Source organism: Populus alba, chromosome 19, assembly GCF_005239225.2.
Source record: "Populus alba chromosome 19, ASM523922v2, whole genome shotgun sequence".
NCBI lineage: Eukaryota > Viridiplantae > Streptophyta > Magnoliopsida > Malpighiales > Salicaceae > Populus > Populus alba.
In genome coordinates, this window is record NC_133302.1 from 10,848,036 (window position 1) to 10,861,576 (window position 13,541).

A 13,541-nucleotide genomic window follows, 5' to 3' on the forward strand; every position below is an offset into this window, starting at 1 on the left:
AATAGACTCTAAGAAAAAAAGATTGAAAGTTCTGTTTTTTATATAAAAATAATCTTATAACTTTTCATAAAAAATCCAAAATTTCTTATTCAATCCCCACATAAATCATGTTAATTATCCTTAAAAAAACCCTTAAAATTTTCACTTTTATTTATTTATTAGGCTTATTACTGTTTCAAGACAACATCACTGATTTTTTTATTAGTGCTTGCACCATCACTCCTGTCTTTTTGTTGCATTATCTTTTCTTATAGTTTATTTTTTTATTACCTCATTTATTTCTTAGAATCATTTTCTCATTTTTTTCTTATTATTTTATTCATTAAAACGTATTACTAATTTTACTGTTATTATGAATTCTAAATTAAAATTCATTTTATGGAAATCATCCCCACCATTATATATCACAATTATTGTCATTATCTTAATTTATCTATTTTTTCTTATCCTGGTTTCTATTACTCTTTGAAATCTTATTATTTTTAGTACTATATTCTCCTCTTATTAAGAAATTTTATCCTTGGAATTTAAATCTTGGTTTATTCTTGGTATCAAGCTAAAGTTGTTTTATATCTATTTCACTCTCACTATTTCCTTTCAACCATGTTTCATATGTGTATCATTTCTTGTACACCCCATTGTCGGCCTTTAAAGTTTCATCTTTGTATTATTGAGAAATAATCCATATTGTACTATTATATGTGTACCTTTCATGATGCATAATTGTGTTACTAGAGATATCCACCATTTATGCACTAGTGTAATGTCATTATAGCCTTTACTCACACATTAATATGTTATCTAGCATAACTTCTATTTATCCATAACTTGTTGACAAAACAACTCATCTCATCTTTCTTTTTAGGGCCCTGGTAATGGAGCTAGCACCTATTAATATGTTATGTTTGGAAACTAGTTACCTAGTAATGGGTTATGTTGTGAAACTAGTATTCGGGTAATGAGGTTAGTGCCCGGTAGTAGTCTATGTTGCGGAAATAATTGCCTGGTAATGGGACTAGTACCCGAAAATAGGCTAGTGGCATCAATTTGTTTGTTGACTGGAATGTGTAAGTTGATTTAAATGGACTTGTGTGGAGTTAATATTGTCTAGATGACCAACTTGTCAGACTATTAATAAAATGTTGGGTGAAACCCAACTATTAAATAGTAGTTGTAAACTATTGAATTAAGTATTGAATTAATAAGAATTTTATAATTAAGTTCATGATATAGATTGTTAAATTGATTAATATATAACCTCTATGAAGGATGAAGACAGAAATTGTATCACTTAGGAGAATGCATGAGAATGTAGATAATTTAGCAAATTCAAATAGTAATAAAAAGGACGACTACTATGATAAGGAAGATGATGTTATCACATCAAAGACAACTTGGAGATAAAAAATGATTAAGTACATGATTGTGTTGGGAAGTCAAATAAAGTATAGAGTAGGGTTGTATTGTATGGATTTTTTTTGTATAGAAAAATTTATGATTAATGTGATAACATAATCAAGTAAATAAAAAAAACTAATTAAAATAACTTGGGGCTATTTAAGGACAATCTTATCTAGTTCTTGAAGAGGGAGGAACCGTTATAAAAATATATGACAAAAAAAAAAAAAAAAAACAAATGGACATAGGTCGCGGAAGAGAAGAAAGTAATGGTTGTTCAAAATTTTTAAAACATGAGTATACAAAGAAATATAAATGCAATGGACAACTAAGCTGAAAGGTGAAATAAATCTTGAATATGTTTTTACTCAATGGGGTGCAAATATGTTAATGATGGGATAATAGTGCTGATATTATATAACAAGTTAAAAAAGATAATAATACAACTGAAAACAAGTCAGCGTTAAATGACCAAGGGTATGAAGAACAAGAATTTTAAATTATTAAGTGTAAAACTTGAATCACAGAAAAATGTATGATATCATTTATGTTTGTAAAGGAATGAGTCTTAAAGGTATTTCTTTTTTATATGGATAATGTTTCTATTAACATGTAGGTAGAAAAAAACTTCTTTATTGGACGACATGCTAGGGATATATAAATATATATCTATATACAAATTTGGCGTGAAGGGTTCAAATAATGGATTGAACATAAATAAAGAAGTTGAGATCAAATTGTAAGGATTAAATCGCAAAAGTCTTGTATTCTGTGGAAAAAACATAATCCTAATTTTTGAATTCAAGGCTCAAGGAAGCTATTTTACGTGTTTAAATCTCTAGGGTGGTACAATTTAAATACCAAAACCAATATAATTTAATCACATTTCCAACTTAATTTTCTAATTATGGTTAGCCACTAAAATTTTTAATTTTTACATGATTGGCCTTCAATTTCTCTAATTGAATCCTTTCATGTAATACACATCATAATTAATCAATAATTAACACAAATTCATTATTCTCCTAACAAATCACATAAACCCTAAAATCCTAAAATTTGGTAATTTTCAATCTTTTAAACAATAACAAGAAAAGAAGTGGATTTAGTTGAAATAGATTACTTTATCGATGCTAATTAATCAAATTTGATAGCCTTTTAGAACAATTTCAACAATTTTCTTCCTTTCTTCCAATTCCAAACTTTCTCTCTCTGTACACCCAAACTTATCATCTCTTTCTATATAAGATTTTTTTATTTTGAGTTAGCTTCCCATAATAGAAATCACTAAAAACCCAATTTTAACACTAAAATTTGTGAGGAATTGAAGGAAAATGAAGAAAGAAGAGCACAATTTCATGCTTTCCTCTCTTTAATGTCGTCAATTTCTACTTGGAAAAATAAGAAGGAAGATTCTTGCTTTATTTATGAAATTGCCACTATTTAATTGTTCAATGTGTTACTCTTATCAAATATCTAATCGTTGGTACTTTTTGCATATTGATTAAATTTTTATTTCATTTAATTTTTAACGCTAACTAACTATTTTGCATATTTTACAAGTAAAGTATAACATTTTCTATATAAAATAACTTTTTTTACGGCTAACATTTTTGTTCCAAGTATTCATTAATCTAATATAAATAAATTAGATAAAAAAAGTATTTTGCATGAAAAAATGTAACCAACCTACAAAGAAATCTTATCATTCATTTTCAAAACTGTTGATTATTTAGGTAAAACTATGGAGAATTTTTAGTTTGTTCATCAAATATCCTGCACCATTTCCCTTAATAATGTTTTCTCTTGTTAATTGATTTTCTTTCTTAGAGAATTACTAAAAATTTATAATTTTTATTTTTCTAAAGATTGCATGTAGTATGTCCACTCATTCAAGGTATGGATGATTATAAGTATGTCTTGTTGTTCATTTTATTTCTAGCTCTATCTCTCTTAAATGTTGGCCTGATTTAGCTTTGTCTATCCATCCCCTTTGTTAATAATCGCTAACAAGGGTTGTTGTATAAGGGTATTAATATTTTCTTATTGTAACATAGATTGTGAGGCATATAATTGTCTAGCTGTAGGTTGTGGAAAAGGATAAAAGTTTTGTACACCTAGGTAATTGACATGTAGTTATCTTTATATTTGAGAAGCGACTGGCATATCAAGGGTTATCATGCCTAAGTTGGATTATGTTTGATATGTTAAAAATTACCTGTTATATATGGCATATTCATTCCAAACACACTTGCTAGAGTGCTTGTGGTTGTATAAATCTTTAAGATACATATCTTAAGTGTACAAGCCTTTGAATTACTAGGCCTATTTTGATGCAACTCTATGTATCTTATTCTACTTATTAAATTATTGATTGTGTGGTTCAATTGACCACTATGATATTATTGTGGTAGGCTATGTTTTTGTTGTGTTCATGATCTTAATGTAGAGTCTTCATATCATTATCAAAGAGATTTTTTAGGAGCAATATTGGCTAGTTGGTTAGAACTTACCATAGCTAGTCGTGACCATTGTACAATACCATTAGATTTATAAAAAAGGATATGCATCTGGTTGCATATGAAGCATGAATAAACCAATGTGCCCATCTATGATTAATGGTGTTGACGCTATTAAAATAAATAAAAATGTGAGGGACTGCATAGGGATATTAAAGGTGTGTCTTAAAGCAATTTTATTTTAAAATGGTGAATTAGATGATAAAGATCCATCTCTAGGAAAGTTGACAACTAGTTAATCCACTAAATTTTCAAGAGATTGTGGATTGCCAAGCTCTTCTTGGCCAAGAAGCTGGCCTCTCTCCATTATTTGTTCTACTTGTTCATCTAGTGCAGTAGTGACGAGTTTACTTTTATTTTTCTTTAAAGGTATAATTTTTGGTTTCTATAACAAAATTTTAATCTTCTCCCACTAAATGTGTTGATTTATGGATCAATTAGATATTCTTTTAATCAATATGCTACTAATTAATGATTTCTACCTTTTAAAAAGGAGAAATTACACAATAGGAACTTAATTTAAAAAAAAAAAAAAGGTAACAAACTAATGTAACTAGGTTTGCATAAATTTGAGATTTTAAATGGTTATATGGGGATTTACCCTAACATACTATATGAATAGCCTCATAGATACTTTTATAGACCGGTGAGACTTGTATAGGTCCAATAAAAGGTCTAGTCGTGCCAGACCATAATAATGACTTAAAATAGAGATAACAAGAGAACTAATCGTTGGATCAGGCTTAAGTTTTTACTGGAGATTCTACAAGGTATTTTCCTACAAAAAAACCACTTTATTGCTTATTCGACCATTAGATTTCCCAAAATTAGGCCTAAATGTTTGTGTGGTCCAATTTTGTTATTTTTCTTAGACATTTTTAGAGTTATTGTTTATTTTAGGATTTTGTGTTAATTTTCTTTATGAGTTAGGATTTTGATTTTGTTTCCTAGTCTAAGTCGATTTTCCTAGCCTCTAAAAGACATTGTAAACCTCTTTAGGAGGCAAACTTAATCAAATTGATATTTCAAAAATAAAATAGATTTTTAAGTTTCAACGTGTTTTTACCTTAATTTTGCCTAATTTCTATCTTTTTGAGCATGATGTTGTCTTATTGTGCTTCTGCTTGCATCACAACCTCATAAAATCAAGTAAAATGTATAGAACTAAGGATTTTAACCTTAAGAAAAAATGATCTGCTGCAAGTTGAACTCCAAAAGAAAAATGACAGACTAATAAAGAAAGAGAGAGGGAGATTGTAGGAATTAAAGTGTATGAACGGTTAATACTTCATAATAAGTTATGGTTCATTGAAAACTAGGATAATGTTTTTAAAATAATAATAGTTCATTGTCAGTTAAAAATGTCGACCAATTTGCAATGACACAACTAATCAGTTAACCAATTTGATCGACTGAATTAGATAGTACCAATTTCACTACTTCTCCTATCGATTAGTCGATTAGATCATTTGATAATCCTAAATTGTTAACCAGTTTATGCAACACATCATATATCAGTTTAGTTTTTTATATATCCACATTCAATTTCAAAATAGTATTAATGCTTAAAATCAACTGGTTATCAACAATCACTTGCACATTTCTTAAACAGTTTCCCAATTCTTGGTCCAATCATCTTAGATAATTTATTTTACCATAACATGATAACCACATGGTTTTCATCATCATCAACTCTTCATAATCAATCCTCTCAATAATCCAAAACAATATCATAATAGGCTATAAAGATATTACTAATAACCATACAAATTAAAAGTGTTTTTACTGATTAAGTACATACATTCAAAATTAAATTATTTAGGCTACATATCATCAAATGATAAGTTAAATTACATCTAATCCAAATTACTTGACGTAACCAATCATATAATGTACAAAGTCCATTACTTAAGGTTAAACAATAGTAATAATACAACTTTAAGCTACTACTTTCATAAAGTTCATGATGAACCTTAAGTCAAACAATAAACATTAAAATATATTTACTTATTAGTATAACATTAAAAGGCATATAATATTCAATTATTGTATAATTCTTTTTTTTTTGTTTTTTTCTAACTAAATCTTAAATTCAACTATTAATCATGTAATCAATGTCTTCAAAGTCAACTTAATCTCGACTGATCCCTTCTCGATATTCTTATTCTAACTTTCTCGAATATGAACCCAACTCGACTATTTGATCATAGATTCATTTATTTTTCAAGAATACCAATGAACCCAACTATCCTATTTAATTGTCTATAGATTCATCTATTTTTCATAAACATCAACTAGTTCAACCACCCTTCACGAATGCCTATAAATCCATCTACCTCATCTTTTTTTACCCTTTATACTATTAATATGAAAATACAATTTCATGTTTAAAGAATTTACAGTTACAAAATTTATGGAATTATTATAACAGTACAAAATACTGAGCACCTTTTTGGAGCTTGTAGATGCTTAGTTACTTTTGACTGCTACCTTTCCATTTTTATAACCTCTCCTGCATTAAGAGGACAATAATTATTATAACTCAATAATTTATTATCATAATTTTATTCATATTTTTACTCGGTTTCACATTATTAATCCAATTAAAAAGGTTTCACATCATTAATGCACTTTTGTAAGGTCTAAACCTTGCACATACTACAATCATGCTTATCTATTTCTATACAATAAGTAACTTTGCTTAAGTACGTAACCCAACATACAAGCCCTCACTTTCATACATCTAGAATCTCTTAATAGTCCAATATCTTTTATTTTTTAATTTCTTAACTTGACATTCTTGAGCTATCAAAATGGCCTTTAATTTTTCATGTATTATTTTCCTCAAATCTACTTAACTTCCATATCATTAGTTGCTGTCACTACATGTTTTTTCCTTTCATGTGCATTACCCATAATGACTTCCATCAAATTATCCTTAGGTTAACTAATACTCCATTAGACCATGTACACTTTTACTATCTATCATTCATCCATATAATGGGGTTTTGATAAACCTAGCCTCTACTCATATGGTTAATTAGATCAAACAATGCCAATCATTAGTTGTCATTGATGCTATTGGTTTCCACACCATGACAGACTAATCAAACAATGTTAGTCATTAGTAACCATTGATGTCATTAGTCTCCACACAATGACAAACTAATCAAACTATGTTTGTCATTAGTAACCATCAATGTTATTAGTCTCTACATAGTGCCAAACTAATCAAACAATGTTGATTATCAGTTACCACTAATACCAATAGTTTCCACACAGTGGAAGACTAATGAAACATCACTCTTAAACCTCTCATATCAAGTTCTCCACACGTTCTTGGTAACATACCCAACAAATCATCCCACTTCAACCAAAATTTTATTCATTATAACAACTTATATATTCTACTAGGTTACCCTAACCCAAAACCTATCATTTTCACCTTATTCTTTATCCAATACCTTTTTATATTTACACTTATATAATTTCTTTGTCTTGAATTCAGACATAAATCACTATATTGCATTTTTATTATCCATTTTGAATGTCATACGTAACCATTCTTCTTTATATACCTACTTTTACAACGAAGTATTGCAATACTACCCGTTCAAAATGCCTAAATTTGATTACCAGGTATGGCATTTTTTTTTTAAAATCTAATGCTTATATTATGAATGCATAATTTCACTTTGTCATGTATGCATGCATTTCAATTCTATGAATCAATACTTTTTTTCAATTCCACTTACATACCTTATCTATACCATTTCAGTTACAACCTTTATCATCATGTTTTGACTTTTCACATTAAAAACCCATGCAAGTATTTCCTTCCAATAACTCGTATCACATCTAACATATACTTTGCATTTCCTAATATTCATTAACTTGTTCTTCTCACAAAACAATTATTTCATTATTCAGAAATAACACTATAATAAATAATAACTACTCAAATGATATTTTAAATTTTTGAGATTTAAGGTGTTGGACACCTACATAAAGCTTAAGTATGTCTCGGTGCTCCAATTTGTTCTTTAACTCTAGCAGCCTCTCAAGTATCAAGATTACAATCCATCATAAGCACATCAATATGACCCAGAAATCTTATTTTCAATCTCATTTAACTCATGTTTATAAATCAATAGCAAAGTAACTCATAGAATTTAATGTTCACCCTTACTTTTCAAATATTATAATCATCTTTAAGGGTCCAAATCTACTATTTACTTAAGGTATGTTCCTTTATTCATATAATAATACATAACCAAAAATTAAAATACATCAGCTAAATATTGATGCACCGAATCCAACTGATTTCTATACTTAACATACCCCTCTTTTCTTAGATATATAAGTTCATTAACCTTATTATTTTTACCCAAGTTATATCACTATGTAACTTTGGTTGTTAACACATTTTTAGTTAGTACGATGATTCCTTATCATTTTTTTTTATCTTGTATTAATAGAAAAAAATTAACATATATGTTTTTAAAGCATTTATTTCAATTTTATCGTTCTAAATTCATTTTAATTGGTTTGAATTCAATTTTTAATACAATTTAAAACAATGAATAGTATGGAAACTCATTTCCCTACTTTTATCCTCATGTGACCTAATCTTGTCAAGTTTCCCCACCTTTGGACTTCCAATTTATTTATAACTTACCAACATTAACACCCTCGTGTACACTTTAACAACATATTTTATTTAACATATTTTAACAATTTTACAATTCCTTTTTTGTCTTTTTTGGTTGTGTGTGCGTTCATGTGAGGTCAGGTATTTTAGTGTTGGCGTTACATTTTAGTGGAGAGGGTAACAAAAAAACAAAAACAGTGTGAAATGGTAAAAGATGTTAAAAAGGGCGGTTTCAACGGATTCTTAAGAGAAATGAGTAAACCCTAATCTGTTTGATTGAATGAGGTTTGTTTTGTTTTGTGTTTTCAGTTTGCGATTATCGATTTTGTAATGTAACGGATTGATTGCCTCTTATTTCTTTTCATTTGTTTTTCTTTTGGGTTTAAGAATGAAGTGTCTACTTGCCTTTGTTATTAATTAAGGTGCTGATGCTCCTAATTTTATTTGGATTGAGATGGGTTTATCGCATATCAAGCCTATTTTTTGAAAATGAAGTTTCCGTCTTTCTTCAGTAATATTTACTATTGCCCTGTGTATGAAGCCGACAGATATGTTGTCTAACTTCTCTCCGTTTAATCATGTCATATTTGTTGGTTTTAATAATTTTTTTTTTTTTTAAGAATGTAATAAAAGTGATAGACTGCTTTTGCATTTGTTGTGTTAGTATTTCGCATCAGAAATCTGATGCTTGGGATGTCAACCTGGGTGCTCAAATGTCAATAGCTCATGGTGCTGTGAATGTCATTTGCTTGTTTTCGTAGCCAGTTAAAGGTAATCCAATCTTATGAATAAGGTCTTAACTCTAATTTTTGAAGTGAATACCAGTAGGGTTTTTAAGAACATCTAGCTGTATGTTAGATTATGTCAATCTTGCATGTCAAGAGCAGATTGCGTGGTACATTAGGAGATGAGGGATGTTTTGGGACAAGTTAGGTTGAGGGATGTTAGGGAATTGGCATTTGAAATATGAAGGAAAAATGTCCTGTTGGAAATAGATAAGATAGACCATAGATGATGCAGATGAATATTTGCAAAGTTTGGAGTGTTGTTAACAATTATGAGGTAAAACATATGCAAGCCTTAGCATGCCATTCCTGTTTTTTTCTTCTTCTATTTTCTCCTCCTCCATTGGCACACAAGAGGCTTTTGTTATGTGCTGCATGGTCTTTTCATGCTGCAAGTGTGAAAATTCTTTGTTCCTGGTGAGGATTGGCTTAAGGTAAGGATGGTCCTATCCAGGTTATACTGTTTTCTAAAACAATGTAAATATGAGTATTCATATGGATTTGGCTTTTGGTAGTTGGAAAATGTTCTAGCTTGTCAGGAACTTGATGTGTTTAATGTGTAGCAATTTGTAAGCAGTAGGTCAGTATGTATGCTCCATTTACTTGTGTATTATTGTGTGTTTGGTACTTTGACAGAAACATGTGTCACAGTTTAAAGCATTAGTTGAGAACTTTCCAGCATGAGATGAAAATAAATAAATAAACAAACATTTAATATGTTTGGAACTGTTTATGTGGTTGGATTTTTGGAGGCCCATGTATGTGGATATGTGCTTTATAGGCTAGTGCTGATGGCATGGCATTTAACATAGCATTGATCGTATTGAACTACTATTAACATTTAATTTATGGACATCTTGTCGTTGTTATATTTGATTTGTGCTTCTCATATTGCTTTAATTGAATTACACATGCACAAGCATGCGCGTTTACATATGTTTTTAATGTTGTATGGCACGTGTATATAGGAAATGCTGAAACCTAGTAATCTTGTTGCTTCTTGATGTGATTTCTCCTATCATGTTTGTTTATTTACCAATGGAATTTTGATGCATTGTTAATGTAGGTTGTATTTGGATGATCCAGCGTGATCTCAAGCTTCTTAGTTGCTCTTAAAATGAAACCACGAGCTAATGGGACTTCTAGAGGTCAGAAGGCACAGAATTTTCAGGGAGAGGGACGAAATTGGATTCTTATTGCAGGTGGTGCCTTGTTAAGTACATTGTCAATTCGCCTTGGTTACAAGCTCAAGCAGACACTGGACTCAAGGCAACAGGCAAATGCTAGCAATAGTCTGAAAGGTGTTGTACTGTTTATAGCATCAGCTAGATTCCTTTAATATGAACTTGGCCATAACTTTTGAAGTTTGAACAATACAGGGAATATGAAATCATCTGACAGGAGGAGGTCACCACATTGCAATATGCATTCAAACATGTATTCCTTCACACAAGATGATGATGGTTGCTACAACTGCATTCCAGGTATGACAATTCTTCTTGTTCAAGCTGCCAAAGGGTTAAAGAGAACGTATATTGATACTTCAATTCAAATGTTTGCTAGTTTTTGTTTGGTTTGCTTGTTTTTGGGATATCTTGTGATGTAGGCACTATTTGTTTTTGCAGTGCAAAAATGCTTTTGAAAAAAATTGAATTTTTTTTTTGCTTCAAGTTAATTTTCTTTGGTGCTCTTAAATCGTTTTGATATGCTGATGTCAAAAATTATATATATAAAAAAAACATTATTTTGTTGCATTTTCAAGCAAAAAACATTTTGAAAAAGTAACCACCACAATATCAAACAGGCTCGTAGATTCTGGTAGTTGGTTAGTTGTAGTTGCATAATGACATTGCATTGCATTACATCTGCATTTCAAATTCCTTCAGCTTCTGGATATATGTTCATTGTTTACTTGCCTTGGACTGTGGAACAGGGGAGGGATTGTGAGATAGTAATGTTGCTATTAGATGAGAGGAAATGATGAACAGTAAACTGTCTGTTTTTGGGCGTGCATCATTGTAGTTCATATCCTATGTGGACATGATGGACATATCCTACCTTCTTCTCTGTTGGACTGACACTTGTTTGTCTAGCATTTCTTTTCCGTTTCCTGTACAAATAGGGATAAGGCGCAAAATATTTGTATCATGGTCAATGCTTCTCTTCCTATAAATTTGACATGTATTCCCCCCTAAATTTGCAATGCTTTCTTGCGACCCATCTTTTGTGATTTTCTTTTTAGTATGAGGGAAAGATGAATAAACATTGTACATCAGTCCTTAGAAAATTGACAGTAGATTGGAATAGGGGATCAAGGCATTTGCAGATATGAAATATCTGCCCAAAAAATATAGATCCATCTTTTTCATGTCACAGATCCAGAGACAAGAAGTGCCTTATGCAGAACAGTGTAAAATAGATCACTTTTCCTTACCCAGCTAGTTTGGGTTTTGAGACATAGTTAAGTTGTTACATTGAGTATTTTTTTTTTTTTGACAATCATATAATATGTTACTGTATAATGGTATTCATGTTATCAGAAGACTTTTTCCCTGGATTTTATATGTGAATTTGGGTTTGGAACAGGGAATGAAGGCATTGCAGATATGAAGCATCAGTCCAATGACCAGATGCTGTCTGGATCCGATGTTGGTCTACCTTTGGTGACAGTTCCTGCTGCAGAATTCACCAAGGAGAATGGTGTTATGTGGGTATCATCTCCTGATCGCCTTGAGTTGCCACCAAAGCCATTCCACAATTCAAACGGCTCTGACTCACCTTGTGTCTCAGAATCTGGTTCTGACATCTTCAGCAAACGAGAAGTTATACAGAAGCTGAGGCAGCAATTGAAGAGGAGAGACGACATGATACTGGAGATGCAGGATCAGATTCTGGAATTACAGAATTCACTCAATGCTCAGCTGACACTTGCTTCAAATTTGCAATCACAGATCAATGCAGCTAACAGGGATTTGTTTGATTCTGAAAGGGAAATCCAGAGGCTGAGGAAGGCAATTGCTGATCACTGTGTGAAACATGTGGGCGTCAATGACAAACCATCAGCAAACACAACATGGCCATCTGAGGCAAGAAATGGCCATGCAAATGGATATCTTGATGGAGACAGCAATTTTGAGTCGTTGGAAAACGGAAGGGGAGATGTCGAGAGGATTGAGAAGCTGAAGAGAGAAGTAGGTGAGTTGAAGGAAGTGATAGAAGGGAAAGAGTACTTGTTGCAGAGCTACAAGGAGCAGAAGTCAGAGCTTTCCATGAAGATTATGGAATTGCAGCACAGATTGGATTCACAGCTCCCTCATATTTTGTAGGCATTGGTAGGATGTGTATTCTTGTTTGTTTCCTCGTTCTTTTCTTTGATTCTACTTCTACATTCTGAATTTTGGGAGAAGCTTCCTTTTTCTCCTTTCTTTCCAGAATTTCTTTCATAACTTAGTTTAGAAGTTTTGATGCATTTTACGTGTTTGTTCAAAAGTGCGCTTGTTGGAGATGAGAGAGAGAGAAAGAGAGAGAGAGAGAGAGAGAGAGAGCTAAGAAAATTTTATGGATATCGTCTAGACAAGACTTTTCTATACAATTCCTTTAGTTTCTCCTCCATGTTGCTCCTATCATTCTAACCAGTTCTTATACTATGTCTCAATCTCCATTACTGGGTGAGTTTTCAATCACTGCAACTGCTCCTCCTCCTTCTCTAGTTACCCCTCAAGTGCCAAAGCTAGAACCCATTATTCATCTTTACATTGATCACTTAAACCTGTGGTTGTTCCTCCTCTAGCTCACGAAGAAGAACCCCTCAGAGTTTGCTAATTGGCCACTAACTATTCTCAAGCCAACCTGTACATGATCCTGGAAGAAATTTTAACTTCATGCTCATCAACTAGTGACTGTAGTAAAGACACGATTATTAAGTAGTGCAGGAAATGGACACCAATGAAACAACCAAAAAAATATATATAGATGAAGCATTGGATCCTCAAGGGAAAATATATTGCAGGAAATAAATGAAAACAATAAAAGAAAGCAATAAAGAACCTTATGAGGGAAAAAGAAAGGTATATAAATGTGTTGAAAATAAATATGTGAGGCAGGCCATAATTTATAGTAGATTTGGCTCTATTTATATTGTTAGAAAGTTTGAATTCTATTTACATATGTAATTCTAATCCTATATAT

At 31.0% G+C, this 13,541-nt stretch overlaps 1 protein-coding gene across 2 annotated transcripts; it reads left to right on the top strand.

The window, feature by feature from the left end:
* Positions 1-8,677: 8,677 nt before the first annotated feature.
* On the top strand, positions 8,678-12,822 carry LOC118027795 (uncharacterized). Of its 2 annotated transcripts, none has more exons than XM_035031288.2 (4): positions 8,678-8,853; positions 10,420-10,654; positions 10,733-10,837; positions 11,940-12,822. In XM_035031288.2, the coding sequence occupies exons 2-4, from the start codon at positions 10,471-10,473 to the stop codon at positions 12,677-12,679; spliced, it is 1,029 nt and encodes a 342-aa protein (XP_034887179.1). In that variant the 5' UTR covers positions 8,678-8,853; positions 10,420-10,470; the 3' UTR covers positions 12,680-12,822. The 2 variants fall into 2 exon arrangements, with proteins under 2 accessions (XP_034887179.1, XP_034887180.1); XM_035031289.2 differs by lacking the exon at positions 8,678-8,853 and adding an exon at positions 8,869-9,339.
* Positions 12,823-13,541: the final 719 nt, after the last annotated feature.

Bases quoted from the DNA above. Each gene is read 5' to 3' on its own strand.
- LOC118027795 (XM_035031288.2), top strand. From the start codon at position 10,471: ATGAAACCACGAGCTAATGGGACTTCTAGAGGTCAGAAGGCACAGAAT. The intron at 10,655-10,732 runs GTGTTGTACTGT...TGAACAATACAG, and splicing joins TGCTAGCAATAGTCTGAAAG to GGAATATGAAATCATCTGAC. The intron at 10,838-11,939 runs GTATGACAATTC...GGTTTGGAACAG, and splicing joins TTGCTACAACTGCATTCCAG to GGAATGAAGGCATTGCAGAT.